The sequence below is a fragment of the Oratosquilla oratoria genome, chromosome 26, assembly GCF_046742065.1.
Source record: "Oratosquilla oratoria isolate Oo_2021 chromosome 26, ASM4674206v1, whole genome shotgun sequence".
NCBI lineage: Eukaryota > Metazoa > Arthropoda > Malacostraca > Stomatopoda > Squillidae > Oratosquilla > Oratosquilla oratoria.
This window is the reverse complement of record NC_134802.1, coordinates 1,624,075-1,643,597: the sequence shown is the minus strand read 5'-3', so window position 1 is coordinate 1,643,597 and position 19,523 is coordinate 1,624,075. Positions and strand designations below refer to the sequence as shown.

The following is a 19,523-nucleotide window of genomic DNA, read 5'->3' as shown; positions in this document are numbered from 1 at the left end:
ACATCCACAGCAGGGCCTAACAGCATAAACTGGTTTACCCCCACCATTTCATTTACATGGCAACCTTCCCAAGTAAATAGCAAAGACAAGGAGATATCCCTTCAAGCCACATCTATTTATCATCTATTCACAACTATCCTCAACTCACACCTATCTCCTGCCCTTTCCTTTTCTTGCTCAACAGACATTCCCCTTTTACCCAAGGCTCCCTTCACACCATCCATCCATCTATCCCATTCTTGATCTTCCCTTCAAAGTAACTCCTTCTACCTCTGCTTTCTATACTTTTTTCATTCTTTTCCACATGCCCAAACCATCCCAGTGTTCCATCAACCCTATCTGCCAGCTCCCTCTCCACCCGCTCTCTGTCTCACCTTCTCATTTCCCATTCTATCCATCCTTCTAACCCCAATTATACTTCTCAAATACATTTTGTTTTCTCCTTTCTGCCTCCCCGACACTTCAAGACTCTGCCCAGTGCAATTAGATAGATACATCTTTAACAAAGTTAAGGATTGATTTGCTTAATGATTATTTTATACTTTGCACAAAATGTATTTATATGTAATAAAGGCATCTTTGGAACAGACACAAACTAAAGATGTATGACACTTTTGACAGATGCAATAAGCCAATGTCAGTTTTTGGCAACACTTCATGATATTTTGTCATCTGGTTCAAGTGATATCAGGTGCAGCATGTGACTATATCTCCATTTAATACTCCAAAATGAGATAAAAAATATATTAGGAGTTAAATTTCTTAGCAAAAATAATTGAAATACATTTACAAAATAATCCTATAAATCAGATAAATACTAAAAAACAAGGCATAAAAAAGTCTCGGGTTATGCACAAATTTTTCCTTAATAAACTCCACATTCAAAACACCTGTATTTGTTTTTCATTCAATGTATTGTGAGGGAAGTATGGCTAATGTAGCTGTTATCGGGAACACATCTCTGGTCAACAATATGGTACTGAGAATAATTAAGCCAAGATATAACAATTCATTTTGTAATGGTAAATTGAAATACACATTGCTATTGTAACCTGAGGTATTACTGTGAAAATAATGATAATAAATTAATAAATGAATAAAATAATAATAGTAGTAGTAGTAGTAGTAGTAGTTGTTGTAGTAGTTGTAGTAGTAGTAGTAGGAATAGTAGTAGTAAAAATAATAATAATAATAATAATAGCAATAATAGCAATAATAATAATATTGATGATTATGATAATATCAAAGAATCATGATACTAACAATAATACTACTAATAATTATAACAATAACAATTACAATAAAAAAAAGAAAAAAGCGACTAGTTGACTACCACCTAGATGAGGAGGCAGATATTTTAACACAAAGGTGCTGCTTTAAAAGGACAGGAAATGTGCCAGGATGTAAGCTGCTTCTGCTATAGTGCTAAGGCCACCGTACATTTGTGTACACCAAGTAAAGCCATATTTATTCCCAAATGAGAAAGAGTGAAGACAATTAATATATAATCCTAAGTGGCTAAATAGTAAGACTGAGACCTAAAGCAAAGCTATTATGATAATCTAAATTAAGGGTTTATTTAACCTTGAGCAAGCTACTACACTTCCTCTGCTATTTTTTTTTCAGCACAGTTGGTCAAATACATAGGGCATAAAACATTAAAACTAAAAAGTACACCAACAATACAAACAATGAATAAACATACACCAAGTACAACTGTCCTACTACTTAAAATCAGTTTGGAATAGCTCCTCTATTGCTATCTGAGAATTCATATCTAAGCTTAAAACAACTACTACAAACAGAATCTGTCCTGATTACACATGAGTCCCCAGTTCCCTTTCTACACAAATCAACAAGTTACACCAAGTGTTCACTCTTGAGAAAGAGATCAAATGGAGACTGTCCTGCACCACAGCCACTACAGGTAGGCAACAATAACGTATCTACATAAGCAATACCTTTCACATAAAACTTTAAAACATTTGCTACAACTCCTCTAATAACTATGAGAGTGACCAATATCTGTTTTAACTTTAGATGTACTGTGGGAATAATTTGCTATGATGATGCCTTAACAGATTTCGTGCTGGCCAATGCCAATTATATCCAGCTAAGGGTAGGATCTTATGGTGAAGGGGTTAAAAGTATTTTAGTTAACACCTTCATTACAAAGCATTTACAAATTTTCTTCAGGCTAATGCCAACTTTTCTTAACTTAGGAGAAGACCTCATGACTTTGGGGTCAAAAGGCAATCTACAAACTACTGAAAGAACATGAATGGATATCTGTTCACCAAACTAGAAATACCTGATCCAATTAATATAAAAGAGCTGGATAATGTCATACTTATGGACTGAATGATAATATATGGCAAACACTAAATAGATAATTATAATTATCATAATCCCCCTAACTGTTGCTATTGCACAACTTGTCTTATGTTTATGCTTTCACTTCATACTATATAACTTCACCTACTCAGTTACTACTGCAACTAAACAGATGTTTCTTCATATCAAAGGATATTTTCTCATCTCAACCTTGGATTTACCTATTTTGTTATTTTCATTCAAAAAATAAAACTCAGCAATTATAATTATAATAAACATTCAATCTAAACAAAATGTAGTCATTCTAGAAACAAGAACCACACCAGAAAGTGATAACCATAACGATTATGCAGCTATAATCACTGCATTCTCTCTCATCTGCAGTTACCTCTCACCAGTCTTCTACAAACAGTGACCTCTTGGTAGCCCACCCACTGTATAGCTATTAATACAAAGTAGCCATTGTAGTCATAACCGCACAGCAAATTCTTGCTGCTACAGAAAGAAACTACAGTCAAGAAACTAACAGCCAAATTAGTCCCATATTATGGTATAGACAAAGAAGCAGTTTACATTCAGTAGCCATTTCCATTGATACTGATTCAACTGCTACATTCATTTGTTCTTTCCTGCACAACAACAACATTCTTTCTGTTTAGTTTCTTTCATTCAGCAGCTATATTTCATTCAGGGCTTCACACATTCAAAAGCTGCATAATTTCAATAATTTTCCCTCCGCTGGTAATGATGCTGTGAGGGAGAACCATGAGGCTGGTTGGTGAAACGGGCATTGTGAGAACGATTCCGACTGCTTGAATGTTTCCTCATGTTGAACCTGAAGTACAAAAACATTAATGAGTTTGTGTGCTGGATATATCTCCCTGAAATAAACAATTCAGCCCTTTCCTTGACAAATCAATATTGTACACTCTTAAATAGTAAACTTCAAATCTTTGAAAAAGGCAATTAACAAAAATAACCCTTAAATTATATGAGCACATCTTGATATCTAAAACAAGAGGGTAATATGGCATATGAGAGGACATTTATCTATGCCAATGATACCTATATAACAAATAAGAATAATTTGTACAATAACTGGATTCTTGTATCCATAAATCAATCAATTCATTGCCCTAAGTTTCTTGCAGGAGACCCAATCCAATCAATACATTACCCCTGGTCTCTCTTGCAGAAGACCAGCAGCTTTTAGGTAACTGACAACAGCCTCTGGGTAGGTCTACAAGTCAATCAGGGAATATATATATTGTGGCATAATCAGAAGCATGCTGGTCTTGCATTTGCTTTGTTGTGGTTTCGAATCCCACATTTCTCTCCAATTCTCAGCAGTAACAGTTACCTGCCCCAGCATTCCAAGTGCAGAGGACAAGGGCTTTGGCCACAGCTATGCACCTCCTGGCATAGACTCCTCACCTTCTTCTTTATCTGGGGATTCTTAGAGTGAAGCAATATAGTATGAGGTATTTTGTGTCTTCTGTGTGATTGTTGCATCTAGGGCAGTCTAAATCTGTGGCCAGGCCTATTCTGTATTAGTACTGTTTCACTGCTGGATAGTGTCCAGAGCACAATTGTGCCAAAGTGGTTCTTACTAGCTATGTCAGTTTTTTTCTTTAATGTAAGGTCTGGGGGGTTATCAATCTTGACAGTCTTTCTTGAAGGGCTTCTTTTGTGATCCGAGTGATTCACCACAGTCTTGAATGTATTGAATTTGTGATTGACAGCTCATTCTTGCAGATGAGAGCTCAGAGCTCATACATGGCCCAATCTATGGGTGATGCTGTGACCTTACACACACACACCCATTACAAAAACAAAAGAGGAGAAATAATTGGGAGTCTTGATAGAAGACAACCTATCACCTGATTCATCCAAGACTGGAATATGCATCAGTAGTGTGGTCCCCACAGAGAGTGAAAGAACCAAGATTAAGAGAATACAAAGGGCAGCAACCAAACTGGTCCTTAGCCTGGAAGATAAATCATACGAGGAAAAACTAAAATATATATATATATATATATATATATATATATATATATATATATATATATATATATATATATATATAAATAAATAAAATAATGGGTCTACCAACTTTGAAAGATCAAAGAGAAAGGGGTGATTACAGAGTTCAGGTCACTAATGGGAATAGACTGCATTGATAGATCTTTATAAAGATAGGAGGGCTTTAAGAGGTTATGGAAGTAAATTAAAAAAGACCATATGTCAAAATGATGTGAAGATATACAGTTTTCCATAAAGATGGAAATGTGGAATAACTTAGAGAGTGATATAGCCCAAGCTCAAACAATACATAAGTTCAAATCGAAATATGACAATTAGAAATCAAAGATATTGACTAAGTTGGATCTGTACATAAATCTGAGTCTAGGTATGTTAGAAAATTAGGGTATATAGGAGACAGGATCCAATGAGCATTGCTCCCTTCCTGTATACTACAATCAGGTAAATATAAATCCTTGCCCAATAGAGTTAAAGTATCAGCTCAGAGTAACAATGCTGAACAAATTTCAGCCCTAGAGAGGAGTTGAACCTAGATTGCTGAATAAGTAGTTTAGAACAGTATCAATGCAATGACGTGCATCTGTTTTGTCTGGATGTTTTGTGTGTTATACCAAGTAGGTTGTTAAAGATGTTTGAGTAGTACATTGCAGGTGCAGGTTTTTTTTTTCTGTGGTGTTTGTGAAATGTAGTGTGAAGGATATGTGGTGTTTAGTGTTTTGGGAAATAATTGTGTCTGTGATTTTCATGTGGTCTTCAATAGTTTCTGCATGTAGTTGTCCAATATTTACCTAGTTGCATTTACCTAGAGAGCTATGCTTGTAGTGACCCGTCTTTGTATCTTTCAGCATCTAGTTTGTTGTTGAATTCTTGTATAATTTTTGTACACACTGTTCCCTCATCCAATTTGTTCCAGATACCACTCTGTATGGGAAAATATTCTTTTTCAGATCTCTGCTATAACTATCCTTTTTGAGTTTCTTTTCATGTCCTCTTGTTTTTCTCTTATCCTATTTTAATAAATCTTCTCTGTTGAGGACTTCCATCCCTTTCATATTTCTGTAAATGGTCAGTAGGTCTCCTCTTTCTCTTCTTTGGTCCAGGGTTGATAGTTCCAGTTTGGACAATCTTTGTTCATATGTCAATTTAGAGTGTTGGTGCCATCTTTGTCATTGCTCTAGATTCTAATTTCTTTATATTCTTTTTTGTACTGGGTGTCCATAGTGTCGCAGCATACTCCAATCTTGGTCTTATCAGTATGACTAATATTTTTGTTATCATTTCCTCATCCAAGTAGTCAAAGGACACTTTCATTGATTTTACCAAATAGAAGGGTTATCCAATTATTTTGTTGGTATGTTTGTCTGGTGATATGTCTTTGATGATAATTACTCCTAGGTCCCTTTCTGAGCTAACTGTTTTTACTTTGTACCAATTTTATATTGCCCTGATATTCTATTTTTACTTTTTCCCATCTGGGGTATTGGCTGCTTGTTACTGTGGCAAAGTAGCATGCAGTCGATACTTTAGGGTCTATATGGGGCGCCCCTACGGACCAGAGCCACACATCATTATGTCTATGATAGAGGAAAACTCTGTTCATAGAGAAATTATGACACTTTTATACTACAACTGTCCCTCCGTTATGCTGTCCCCCAACCCTTGTTGCTATACTGTACCATTTCTCTGAGTATTTTCTTTTTCTGTGGTGGGGGAAAAGAATACTGCCACCAAGTATTCCCACTTTGATTGTAAGAGGCGAGAAGAAAGGGACGGGGATTGGGACTAGGCATCCTTCTCCTTGTAGCCCCACAGGGGAAATTCCCAAAAGCAAAGGCAGAGGCATAAGAGGGGCTGGAAGGCCTCGGACCAGCACCCTAAAGTTTGGGTCTTTTAATGTGCGTGGATGTGGTACAGATGAGAGTAAAAGGGAAGAGATAGGTAGTATGTTTGTGAGAAGAAAGATGGATGTGTTGGCTTTGAGTGAAACTAAGCTGAAAGGGAAGGGCGATTGTAAGTTTGGGAGTGTAAGTGGGAGGTTATCAGGAGTGAAGAGAGGGTGAGGGAGGGAAGGGGTGGCTATACTAGTAAGTGAAGAGATAGGTAAACATGTAGTGGAGTGGAAGGAGGTTTCCTCAAGGATAATGTGGATGAAGGTGAAACTGGGAAAGGAGATGTGGGTTTTTGTAAGTGCATATGGGCCTGGCAGTGAGAAGAATGTAGAAGAAAGGGAGGCCTTTTGGATAGATTTAAATGAGTGCATAGAGGGTTTAGGGAGAAGTGTAAATGTAATAATACTGGGAGACCTTAATGCTAGGGTAGGAAAGGAGCCAATTCATGGAGTGGTTGAGAAATGTGGAGTTCCAGGAAAGAATCGTAGTGGAGAGTTGATGGTGAAAATGTGTCTAGAAAGAGAGTTGATGATAGCAAATACAGTGTTTCGGAAGAAAGTCAAGCATAAGTACACATGGGAGAGGGTGGTGGATGGAAGGGTGGTAGATAGAGCTTTAATGGACTATGTAGTGGTAAATAGGATTATGATAGGAAGAGTTAAGGATGTTTTCTGGTGGATGGTAAGTTGAGAGTGGAGGACAGATGGAGGAAGAAGAAAGGGACAAAAGGTAGGGAGGTGCTTAGTGTGAACTCTTTAAACGAAGAGGAAAAGGAGAAGGAGTACAAGAGGAAGCTGAAGGAGGAGTGGGAGGGAGTGAAGGATAGAGTAGAGGTAGGTGTGGAGGAATGGGGATGGTTCAAGGAGGGAGTCACAAAATGTGCAAAGATGGTGTGTGGAACAAGAAGGTCAGGAGGAAATAGAAGGAACGGTAGTGAATGGTGGGATGAGGAAATGAAGAAGGTTGTAGAAGAGAAGCGAGCTTACACAGATTGGTTACAAAATAGGACGAGGGAGTCATATGAGACGTACAGGGAAAAGAAAAGAGAAGTAAAGAAAAAGGTAAAAGAGGCAAAGAGGAGAGCAGATGTGAAATTGGGTAAGAGTACAACAGAAAATTTTGGAAGTAATAAAAATATGTTTCGGAAGAAAATAATGAGAGGAAGAGGAGGCGAATCGAGTAGAGAAGAAAAAGTAAAAGGTGCAGATTGAGAGATAATAATGGAAGATAAGGCAGTAAGGGGAAGATGGGCAGAATATTTTAGGGAGTTGCTTAATGTGAAGGAGGATAGGGAGGGAAAGATAGCTGCAGTGGGAAATGCTAAGAAAATGAGAGTGATGAGTGAGGAAAATGGAGGAGAAATAAGGAAGGATGAGGTGAAGGCAGCAGTTAAGATGATGAAAGCAGGTAAGGCACCTGGTATGGATGGATGCCATGCAGATTGTCTTAAAAAAGGGGGTATAGTGATGGTGGACTGGCTGGTGAGGTTATTTAATGTTTGCTGGAGAGAAGATAGAATGCCAGAGGACTGGAGGAGTGCTTGTATAGTTCCACTTTACAAGGGAAAGGGGGACAAGTGTGAATGTAGTACAGTAGTTTCAGAGGGATTAGCTTGTTAAGTGTAGTTGGGAAGGCTTATGGGAGGATCTTGATTATGAGGATTAGGAGATGAACAGAGGGAGTAATTGGTGAGGAACAGTGTGGGATTAGGACAGGTAGAGGTTGTGTAGATCAGATTTTTGTGGTAAGACAGATATGTGAGAAAGCTATAGGAAAGGGGAAGGATGTTTTCTGGGCCTTTATGGATCTGGAAAAGGCTTACGACAGGGTAGACAGAAAGGCACTGTGGGAGGTTATGCAGATATACAGGATAGGAGGAAAGCTTCTCGGAGCTGTCAAGAGTTTTTATGAGAGTAGTAGAGCTTGTGTCTGGATTAGAAATGGAGAGAGTGAGTGGTTTGAGGTAAAGGTGGAACTTCGTCAGGGATGCGTTATGTCACCCTGGCTGTTCAACTTATACATGGATAGGGTGGTGCGAGAGGTGAATGCAAGGGTAGTGGGTCAGGGATTGGAGATGGTTAAAGAAAATTGAGAAAAGTGGGAGGTGAGCCAGCTGTTGTTTGCGGACGACACTGCGCTTGTGGCAGGATAGGAGGAGGGATTGAGGAAGTTGGTGACAGAGTTTGGGAGAGTGTGTGATAGAAGAAAGCTGAAGATAAATGTGGGTAAAAGTAAGGTGATGAGATGTACAAGGGGTGACAAGTGGCAGTAGACTGGAAGTGAGCATTAAGGGAGAGCAACTGGAGGAAGTGGATAGTTTTAGATATTTGGGTGCAAATGTGGCAGGAAAAGGTGGAGTGAAGGTGGAGGTAGAATGTAGATTGAGAGAAGCGAGTAAATGCCTTGGTGGTTTAAAAAGTGTAATGAGGAATAGAAATTTGGGAATGGATGCTAAGAGGAGACTGTATGAAGGAGTGATTGTGCCAACAGCACTGTATGGAGCAGAAACATGGAACATAAGAGAGGAAGAGAGAAGGAGTTTGAATGTGTTTGAGATGAGGTGTATGAGAAGTATGATGGGGGTTACTAGGCTTGATAGAGTGAGAAATGAGAAGGTGAGGAGAACAGGGGTGGAAAGGGAGCTGGGAGATAGGGTTGATGAAAGAGTATTAGGATGGTTTGGACACATGGAAAGAATGAGTGAAGAAAGACTAGTAAAGGAGGTATGGAAGGCAGATGTGGAGGGAGTGAACATGAGGGGACGTCCTAGGATGAGATGGATGGATGGGGTGAAGAGGGCTTTGGGGAAGAGGGGAATGTCTGTTGAGGAAGGACGGGAGAGGACAGAAGACAGGGGTGAATGGAGAATGGTTGTATATGGAAAATGTTGTGATGCATGAGGTGGAATGGACGGGGGAATGGGGGGTGAGGTAGTGTGTGTGAGCAAAAATTTTGACGCAGCCCAAAGGGATTTCTCCCCGTCCTCTCCTTTATATGGGGGGTCGCCGATTTAATGAAGCGGCCTTGCTGTGGATGTGGTGTGTCTTGCGACACTGCTTCTGACCCAGGGCAGTGGACAGGGTGCAGGGATGACCCGTCATCTAGGAGGTGCTAAGATGGGAGGGAGGGTGGAGGGGTGTGGAGTGTTTTCGGGGATGGAATGGGTGGGAATGATTTTATGCCTTGTCCTTTTTGGCTACCTCCCTGGTAAGGGGGAAAAAGCCTTGGTATATGTATGTACTTTTTCCAAACTCCACTATACAGGAATACCTCACTATACAACCAAGTTGTGTTCCCAGCTGACTGGTCACAATGTGAAAATTTGTATTGAGGTGGGTTTTACATGTAAATAGGGGGGTTGTGTTCATGAACCCTATCAACCCCCTCCTCAATTTTTGCCTGGGGCTTTCACATACACCCAACATTTGTTTTACCTACTTTATAGCACTCAGTCGTATAGTGAGGTATTCCAGTAGTACATTTCTTGATATTGAAGTTCACTTCCCACTTTTGACTCCATTCCCAGACTTTATCCAGGTCTCTCTGTAGTGATTCACAGTCTTCCTCTGTACTTATTTTCTTTAGTAGTTTTGCATCATCTGCAAAGAAGTTCATATAACATTCTACACCTTCATCCATGTCATTTGTATATATGACAAACATTACTGGAGTACAGAACCTTGTAGGACTTCACTTATAATTTCTTCCCAAGTCAAGTTTTTGTCTCTAAAGACCACCCTCATTCTTCTCCAATTCAAGAAATCTTCCATCCATTTCAATAACTTTCCTTGTACACCACCTATTATTTTGATTTTTCTTAGTAGCTTTTTGTGTGGTACTTTATTAAATGCTTTTTGTAAATCTAGGAAAGTGCAATCAGCCCATCTGTCCCTTTCTTGCATTATCTTTTAACCTCAAGTAAAAGTAAATCAAGTTAGTGGGACATGATCTTCTGTGTCTAAATCCAAATTGTTTTGGATTCAGTATATCATTTTCTTCCAGATGTTTTAGTCATCTACTTTTGATAACTTTTTCACATATTTTTGCTATTGTGCTTGTAAGGGAGACCGGTCTATAGTTAGTTGGATTTTCCTTGTCCCCCCCTTTAAATATTGGTACAATATTTACATTCTTCCAATCTTGTGGTACCTTTCCTTCTTTGAGTAATCAATTATCTTATTTTCTTCATTAGTTCATCTATACATTCTTTTATTATCCAATTTGCGTTCCATCCGGACCATGTGATTTTCTGACCGTTTTATTTGGTCCCTTATTTCTTCTGTGTCTCATTTATTTCATTGGTGGGAATCTCTCTGTCCTTCCTCCCAGTTTTGTGTTCTTTCAATTGTAAATACAGATTTAAAAAGTTTTATCATAATTTCAGCCATTTTTACATCTATATATTCATCATTCTCTTGACGCAGTTTTAACTATTTCTTGTTTTTTTGTTGTTTTTTTTAGTTTACCATTCACAAATCTGTTGAATAGTTTAGGTTAGTCCTCACATTTTTCTATCATGTTTTTTTTCATAGTTTCTCTTTTCTTCTCTGCATATTTTTACATATTCATTTCTTATTTTGATATATATTTGTCACTCTTTTTCTTTTTTTCATCTTTTCCAAGCTTTGTCTCTTCTATCTTTAGCCTCACCACATTTTTTGTTGTGCCACCACTTAATGTACACCCTTTCTTGCTTCTGCTTTGGTACATATTTGTCTATTCCCTCTTTATAAATTTCTTCTAATATGCTTCATTTCTCTTCCATCTTTGTTTCTTCATTTAAGAAGTTTTCCCAATTTCCTTTCTAAGGGAATTTTCTGAGTTTCTAAAAATCTGTTTTGTTGTACATTAGTCTTCCTTTTCTATGTTTCTCATTTCTTCTCAAATCAATTTGTTCTTCTAATTCAAACTCTATTAGTATGAGGTCACTCTTCCCAATTGATGTCTTGTATTCCATTTTATTCACAATTTTAGGCTCTGACATAAATATTACGTCTAGTCTTGACAGTTCTTCATTGTTTCTATATCTGGTATTTTCCTTTACCCATTCAGTAATTGTGTATTCAATGGTCATATCCAGTAGTATATTTCCCCAAAAGTCTTCTCCACCTTTCACTGTCATTTCTTCCCAACATATTTCTTTTGAGTTAGAGTCACCCATAATTACTATGTTTCCTCCTTCTTTCAGTAATTCAATTAATGCATGCTTTGTGTCTTCCAACATTTTTGAATGATCACTCTGTGTCCAAGACTGTATTTTTGGGAGTACATATATTAGTACAAATTTTCTACTTTTCATGTCACTGCTTACAACTTTTATCATAATCAATTCCACATTATTTTTTCCTTCTATTATCTGTCACATTTAGGTCTTTCTTAGTCGAAAACATGACTCCTCCACCCTGTTTCTTTCTTTTTTTCATTCAATGGTTGTATAAACCTTATCCCACAGTATTAGGCAGTAGTGGGCCTTTATATTTCATCTACAATTCCCATTATGTCTGGTTTATCTCTGCCCAATAGATGTTTAATTCATCTAGTCCTGAAATTATGCCATCTATGTTGATATACAGAATTTTTTATTTTTTCTTTCTTTTTTGTTTATTATTACTATTATTATTATTATTATTATTTTTTTTTTTTTTTTTTGACAAGCACCCGGACCTGGCTTCGCCAGGTGTGCTTGGCCTACGGCGTAGCTTGCTTCGCTTCGCTTGGCAATATTTCGTAAAGATTCTCTTAGCAATATTTTGTAAAGATTCTCTTGGTAATATTTCGTAAAGATTCTCTTGTTAACATTTGGTAAAGATTCTCTTGGCAATATTTCGTAAATATTTTCTCATTAATATTTCGTAAAGATTCTTTTGTCAGAATTCTGTAAAGATTCTCTTTTTCTTGTTAGCACCACTTTCTTTTTCCATGGTAATATTAGTGTTTCCGGTGACGACTCATTTCCGGGTTGGGCCTTGCGTAGGAGGTTGGAAGGTTTAGAGAGAAATATCTTTTTATGTTAGTGGAGTGGAGATTCTCTTGGCAATATTTTGTAAAGATTCTCTTAGCAATATTTCGTAAAGATTCTCTTGATAATATTTCGTAAAGATTCTCTTGTTAACATTTGGTAAAGATTCTCTTGGCAATATTTCGTAAATATTTTCTCATTAATATTTCGTAAAGATTCTTTTGTCAGAATTCTGTAATTCAGTTTTTATGTATATAGATTCTCTTGGCAATATTTCGTAAAGATTCTCTTAGCGTTATTTCGTAAAGATTCTCTTGGTAATATTTCGTAAAGATTCTCAGAGTCTGAGTAAGATGTGTCCCCCGGGAGTTAGTGTTTCCGGTGATGACTCATTTCCGGAGTAGGAGGTTGGAAGGTTTAGAGAGAAATATTTTTTTATGTATATAGATATACCATTTTCTCAACCTCAGGTCAAGTAATGTACTCTAAAAAAACTCGTTCTTTTCGGTTTCTGTTCTTTATTTTTTATTATTATTATTATTATTATTATTATTATTATTATTATTATTATTATCATTTTTTTTTTTTTTTGCTTCATTTCTTAGTGTCTTTTCTCTCTCTTTTTCCTCATAACTTATTTTTCATCCATACATTTTTGTAATTTTCACTATTTGCCTGCATTGCTGTTTTTTATAGTAATATTGCTATCATTTGAGACCTTACTTTGATTTTTAGTGATCTATATTATACTCTTTAGATTATTGTCCCATACTATGTACTTCTATTTCATTGTCCATTACTTGTCCCTCCTCTTGTAGCTCTTTCAGAATTTCTTTTGCAATTTCTTATATTTTTCTAGGTACATTGGGTTTTTCTTTAATAACATAAACTACAATGCACTTTTTTTTATCCACTGTGTCTTTGACCCAATACTCTTTTTCCTTAATTACTTTAATTACCATTTCTTTACCACTTTCTTCCACTTGCTGATGTACTATCTAATATAAAAAATTTTAATGGTTGCTTACGCCGTCCGGTGGTAATTCGGTCACACACAGGTGGTGGTTGGGAAGGATGGCCGGGGATTCGTCAAAGTTAAAGATGCAACGGTATCGTCACTTCTGGAGTTGGGTGACGAAGGAAAAGAAGTTCAGTAAAGGAGAGTTAATGAAGAATAGGAAATTGAACCAAGCGCTAAAAAGTGAACATGAGAAGGCGTTTCCTCACCTTTACGAACAGACCAAGGGGTTACAAGTAAGGGAGTCGATAAAGATGTTTCAGCGAAAGCTACTAACGTTTAACAAGATGCTAAAGGAGAAGAAAGACTGCGTCTATAGCGATGATTTGTTGGATTCCTTGGAAGTTTACGTTGGAGAAATTCCTGAAGAAAGGATAGAAGGTTTTGTGAAGCACTATTTTGCTGGATATAAAAGCTTCACAAAGCATGGAGGAAAATCTGATCACATAGAGTACCAGAAACAATATTTGCAGAGGAGTTTCGAGGCTCAAAAGCGCTTAGACAAGGCGAAAAAGTACGCCATAAAAAGAGCCTGCCAACAAAACCCGAAGCCTGTAGAACCTTCTCAGAGTGAAACCACACCTATAGTTGTTGAAAAAGAGCCCGTGGCGGAGCCTTCGGATAGAAAAGAGGAACCAGTGGCTATGCCTGCAAATATAGAAGAGGAGCCGGTGGCGGGCCCGTCGACTGATGCTGATAATCCGGAGCCACTTTCGTTACCCGTTGATAGTACACTGGCAGAGATAAAGCAAAGCTTGAAAGAGACTAAAGCAGAAACCAGTCAAGCGAGGAAAAGTACGCCACTGAGACGCACTAAACGAACAAAAGCAGAGATCAAGGCGGCAAAAGAAAAGAAGGCTAAAGAAGCCAGGGTAGCAAAAGCTATAAAGGCAGAGATTAAACGTATGAATAGGAGCGATTTCCTATCTTCGCTTATTCCAGTAGCTGCCGCGGATATTCGTGCTGGAGCCGTTGAAAAGATAGCCAATATGCGCGAGGAACGCAAAGATCTCGGCAAAAAACCACAGTTCTTAGAGATGAAAGAGCGTCTGATGATGTCATTCTGTGGTTATATGACAGAAAGCGACGAGTCACGGGTACCTCCTCACTCAGTCGGTGAGATGGGCGCATTTAGGTGTAAGAATTGTCAAGCTTTGCTTTTCAAGACAGAAAGGAAGACCATTTGTTGCAACGGAGGCAAAACTCCCAAGGCGATATTTAAATTGACGACACTAGACGAGGGCATCAAGGGACTTTATGATGGTTCCTCTTCACTCTCAAGGCACTTTCTCGATAACATTGTAGCGTTTAACAACGTCTTCTCCTTTACCTCCTTCGCAACCTCAGGTTCCCTAAGTGACAAAAGAGAAATGGCGCTTTGTTACAAGATTCAAGGCAAGGTTTATCACCGTTTGGGTTCGATGAAGCCGAACCTGTCGGTATCAGAACACGACGACTGGGGTTTAACAAACGCACCGTTTTGGAAATCTGCAGCAAGTTTCCTCGATTTGTACTTTTACCACGACAAGGAACAACAGCTAAACCTACGGTGAAACGGTCGAACAGTTCATGAATCAAAGAAAAAAGGGGCCGAAAGCGAACACCGAGACGATTAAACGTAGAAAGCGTGAAACCGCCGAATTCTTGAGGAACGAAGAGATCATAGAGCAACTATACGCGCATTTGGTTAAGCACAACGCATCACTGAAGGTAATCTTGGAAGAATTGGAAACCTCAAAGAAACTCATTCAGACTTACGTTAATAAGGAGAGAGCTATACCAAACGTGGCTATTACGTTAAAGACCGCAGAAGGGGTTGCAACCAGGGAACACAAAGGTGTCTATCATTTGCCAACGGCGTCCTGCCAAGTAGGAGCCATAGTCAATTTGGGGCCAGAAAAGGACACCTTGAAAGTTACAATAGCGTCCCCTCTTCCTGGTTCGAAATACGCCCTTCGGATGATTAACTCGACCAATTACTTCTACGATCTCTTTCAATATCCTCTGCTATTACCTAACGGAGACAAAGGCTACAGCTTTACGATGGAAAAGAAGGACTCCGAGAAAAGACTTTCAGCACTTATGTACTATTCAGCTCTTTACATGGAGAGAGAAGGTGTTTTTAACTACATTGTAAAAGGACGACGACTGTTCCAACAGTTTGTAATTGACAACTACATTAAAATAGAGACGAGCCGTCTACGCTTTCTGGAACACAACCACACCGGTATGCGAAAAGAAAGGGTCGATCTATTGCAAGTGACTGAAAAAAGTAAGACGGGACAACGAATTGTGTTGCCTCCGACATTTGTAGGAGGTCCTAGGTACATGAAGCAGCGCCAGCAGGATGCGTTGGCTTATGTCACGGCTTATGGATCACCCGACTATTTCATCACCTTCACTATGAACCCTAAATGGGCAGATGTCACAGAAGCATTAAGCAAGCTTGACGGACCAGGGGCACGAGCATGTGATCGTCCAGATATTGTAAGTCGGATATTTAAGTTGAAGTTGGATAGTCTGATGGGTGATTTGGTGCACAAGAAGGCTTTTGGAGCCGTCAAGGCCCACCTTTACAGCGTAGAGTGGCAAAAACGTAGGCTACCACATGCTCACATATTGCTTTGGATGGCAGTGCGTGTGACAGCGGATACAGTCGCACAGATAATAAGAGCGGAGATACCCGATAAGGAGAAGGAGCCAAGGCTATACGAGACGGTTACACGGTGTATGATACACGGCCCCTGCAAAGGTTACGACGAGTCCCAAATATGTTGTCATGGGAAGAGCGCGAAACCCGATCAGTGTGGTAAAGGATTCCCTAAGACGTGCAGAAGCACCTTATTGTTCGGAAACAACGGTTACCCGGAGTATGTTAGGCGTTCAGTAGGAGAAGGCGGTAACTCTTTTCAACTCAAACTGAAGGACGGTACAGTAACCGTAGATAATTCGTGGGTTGTGCCTTATAACCCCTATCTTTGTCTCAAATACGACGCACACATTAACGTGGAGTGCTCAAATTCTATAAAAGCTATAGCTTATGTCACCAAGTATGTTAATAAAGGTTCTGACAAGATATTGTTCACCAAAACTTCAGGAGAAGATGACTCTGTGAACGAAGTCAGAAACTACCAGGAGGCCAGATACATCAATTCTAACGAGGCGACGTGGAAGATTTTCAAATTCGACATCCACAAATCTTACCCACCGGTGTTTCCGTTGGATTTGCACTTAGAGGGTGAGAATTCAGTATTCTACCACGAACAGATGACAGATGAGCAACTTTCTCAAAAAGTTAAAAGGGACACTCAGTTAACCGCCTTTTTCAAGTTGTGTGAGAAGGACGCGTTCGCAGCCACGTTATACTACAGCCAGTTGCCCTTCCATTACATCTATAACGCACAAAAAGCCATATGGGAGGAACGAGTTGGGCGTACATACAGTCTGGGTCGCATTCGCGCTGTAACCACCAAGACGGTAGAACTGTTCTATCTGAGGCTCCTGCTGACACATAAAAAGGGGCCAAAGTCGTTCGAAGACCTTCGTACCATAGACGGCGTCATGTACGAAACAAATAGAGAAGCCGTTAAAGCACTCGGTTTGCTCAGTGATGAAGCAACTTGGAAAGAGACGATTATGGACATTATCAACCACACTAACGACAGAAAACAACTCAGAGAAACTTATGCAAGTATGTTGGTCTTTTCTGATCTCGAGGACCAGTCCGGCATATGGGAAGAGGTCAAAGACTACTTTTCCAGCGATTACTTGCATCAAGCCAAGCTGACAGAGTACAACGATGAAATCTATTTGGACGCCTTGGATGAGATCCAACACTTTGTGTGGAACTGCGGCGGGGGTTCGATCACACAGTACGGTCTTCCAGCTTCAAGAGGAGGTGCACGGTCATCTAATGTCATCAGAAGAGAGAAGGCGTACAACAAGCAGAGGCTGAAACAGTCTGTTGAGGAAAAGTCTAAGCTTCTGAATGACAAACAGCGAAATGTCTTCAAAACTGTTATGAAGCGAGTGGAAAAGGGATACCTCTATAAGAATAACGGCATATTTGTCAACGCTGCAGGAGGCACCGGGAAGTCTTTTGTCTTGAATTTGTTGTTGGATGCTGTTCGTTCCCAGGGAGAGATCGCTTTAGCTGTTGCTTCGTCTGGGATTGCAGCAACCGTCCTTTCTGGGGGAAGAACGGCTCACAACATGTTCAAGATACCCTTGATGGAATACGATGAAACTAGAGCGTGTAGCGTCAAGAAGAACACAGAAATGGCAAGACTGCTAGAACAAACTCGACTGATAGTTTGGGACGAAGTCGTAATGGCGAACAAGAACATGTTGACGTCTTTAGACATCACTTTGAGAGACATCATGGAGAACGAAAAGTTCATGGGAGGCAAGGTGTTTGTCTGCGCAGGAGACTTCCGACAAATCCTGCCGGTCATAAGAAACGGAGGGAAGACAGAAGAACTGGCTTACTGCATCAAATCGAGTTACATGTGGGAAGGACTGACAAAGTTGGAGTTGACAGAAAACGTACGCCTTAAGAAGGATGACGTCAAAAACAAGAGGTTTGCCAAACAACTTCTAGCCATCGGCACCCATAACAACGGCGAGATCGTCTTTGAGAAGGATTTTGGTGTTCGGGCAAACTCACGAGAGGAGTTAGTGTCTAAAGTTTACGACGAGTTTGAAGAGAACCATCTCAACATGTCTTACTTCGAGAAGAGAGCAATAGTATCACCCACAAATGACGACGTGGGAAGTATCAACCAGTTTATATACGACCGTAACCAGGAGAAAGAGCGGATTTACTTCAGCGTCGACACACCCGTGGACAAAGAGACTGACGTCCAAGCGTCAGTTTTTAACGCCATGACAAGCCCGTCGTTGCCTCTACACGCTTTGAAGGTGAAAGTAGGATGTGTCCTCATGATCATCAGAAACATCTGTCCTCCTAGGCTTTGCAATGGAACCCGGATAATGGTGACTAACTTGAAGAAGAACGTGATAGTCGGAAAGATACTAGGAGGGAGCTACCGCAGCGAGCAAGTTTTGATTCCACGTATAGTGTTAGAGTCTCAAGATACCCCAATCCACTTCAAGCGTAAGCAACTTCCCGTCAAGCTCAGTTATGCCATGACCATCAACAAAAGCCAGGGGCAAACTTTCGAGCGATGTGGACTTCTGCTTGATTCCGTCCAATGCTTCGCACATGGACAACTATACGTGGCCTGTTCACGAGTAACCAACTGGAACGCGTTGGTGTACTACACGGGCTGGCGTAGAGGTGATGAAGGAGTTGAACGCCGGCCGGCCTTTAACAGGGTATATAAAGAGTTGTTTGTTGAAACCGAGACAGTAGATGTCGAGGAGGAGCCAGCGAAGGATGCTATTGGTAGTAAAGCTCTTTTTGAGGAGGAAGAAGTTGAGTTCGAAAGCAAAGACATACCCGAAGGTATTCACAAGATCACAGAAGAAGATTGCATCAAGATGATCATGCCAGATTGGGTAATGCGTGATGAAGAGGAAGAAGAGGAAGTTAACGCACCCGAGCAAGGGGATGAAGGGGTTGTCAAACCACCTCCGTCTCCTGACAGCGACGAAGAAGTAAGCGATGAGGAGCTGTTAGCGTATTTGAGGAGAATCATTAAGCGTAAAATGTCACCGAAGAAAAGACAGGGTTCAGAAGACGAAGAGGTCACCCAAGGCGATCAAGACTCCGAGGACAGAGGATCACCGAAGAAAAGACGGGCTCCAGAAGACAAAGAGGTCAACCAAGGAGATCAAGACACCTCCACCATCAAAGAAATGTAGGGATTGTAAATGTGTTGAATAAAGTACCAATTGCATTCTTATTCTTTAATTATCCATAGGCTATAGTATCCACAAAGTGGGCGAAGCCCAGGGCGCGAAGCGCCCGCGAGCGCAGCGAGCATTGCCGAAGGCCAAGCCCCCAGGCGAAGCCTGGCCGGCGCAGCCGGTGGGCTTGTTTGATAAAAAAAAAAGAAAAAAAAAATAAAAATCTTGTTCTACTTTCCATTGATTTTTATTTCTTGGCGATCTCTTTGTTTCTCAAACTTTCTCGGTCACTGCTAGTACTTGTTCTTTCACTTTTTCAAAGCCTCATTTTTGTTTTTTATCTTCATTTTTCATTCCTTCATTTTCACTTCTGACCATGTTTAATTCCTTTTTTTTTTATCATTAAGTTCCTTGTTAGTCTCAGCATTAGCTCTTTTTTGTTGGTTCACCTCTCTGTACATTGCCCTGT

The 19,523-nt window shown here is 39.7% G+C and overlaps 1 protein-coding gene across 1 annotated transcript in view; it reads right to left on the bottom strand.

Annotated features, from left to right (window-relative positions):
• Positions 1-550: 550 nt before the first annotated feature.
• BicD (Microtubule-associated protein Bicaudal D) overlaps positions 551-19,523 on the bottom strand; it is a 327,397-nt gene continuing 308,424 nt past the window's right edge. The window contains exon 15 of the mRNA XM_076209252.1: positions 551-3,169. Within this exon, the coding sequence (XP_076065367.1) occupies positions 3,055-3,169 (115 nt within the window). The 3' untranslated portion in view covers positions 551-3,054. The remainder of the gene's footprint in view (positions 3,170-19,523) is intronic.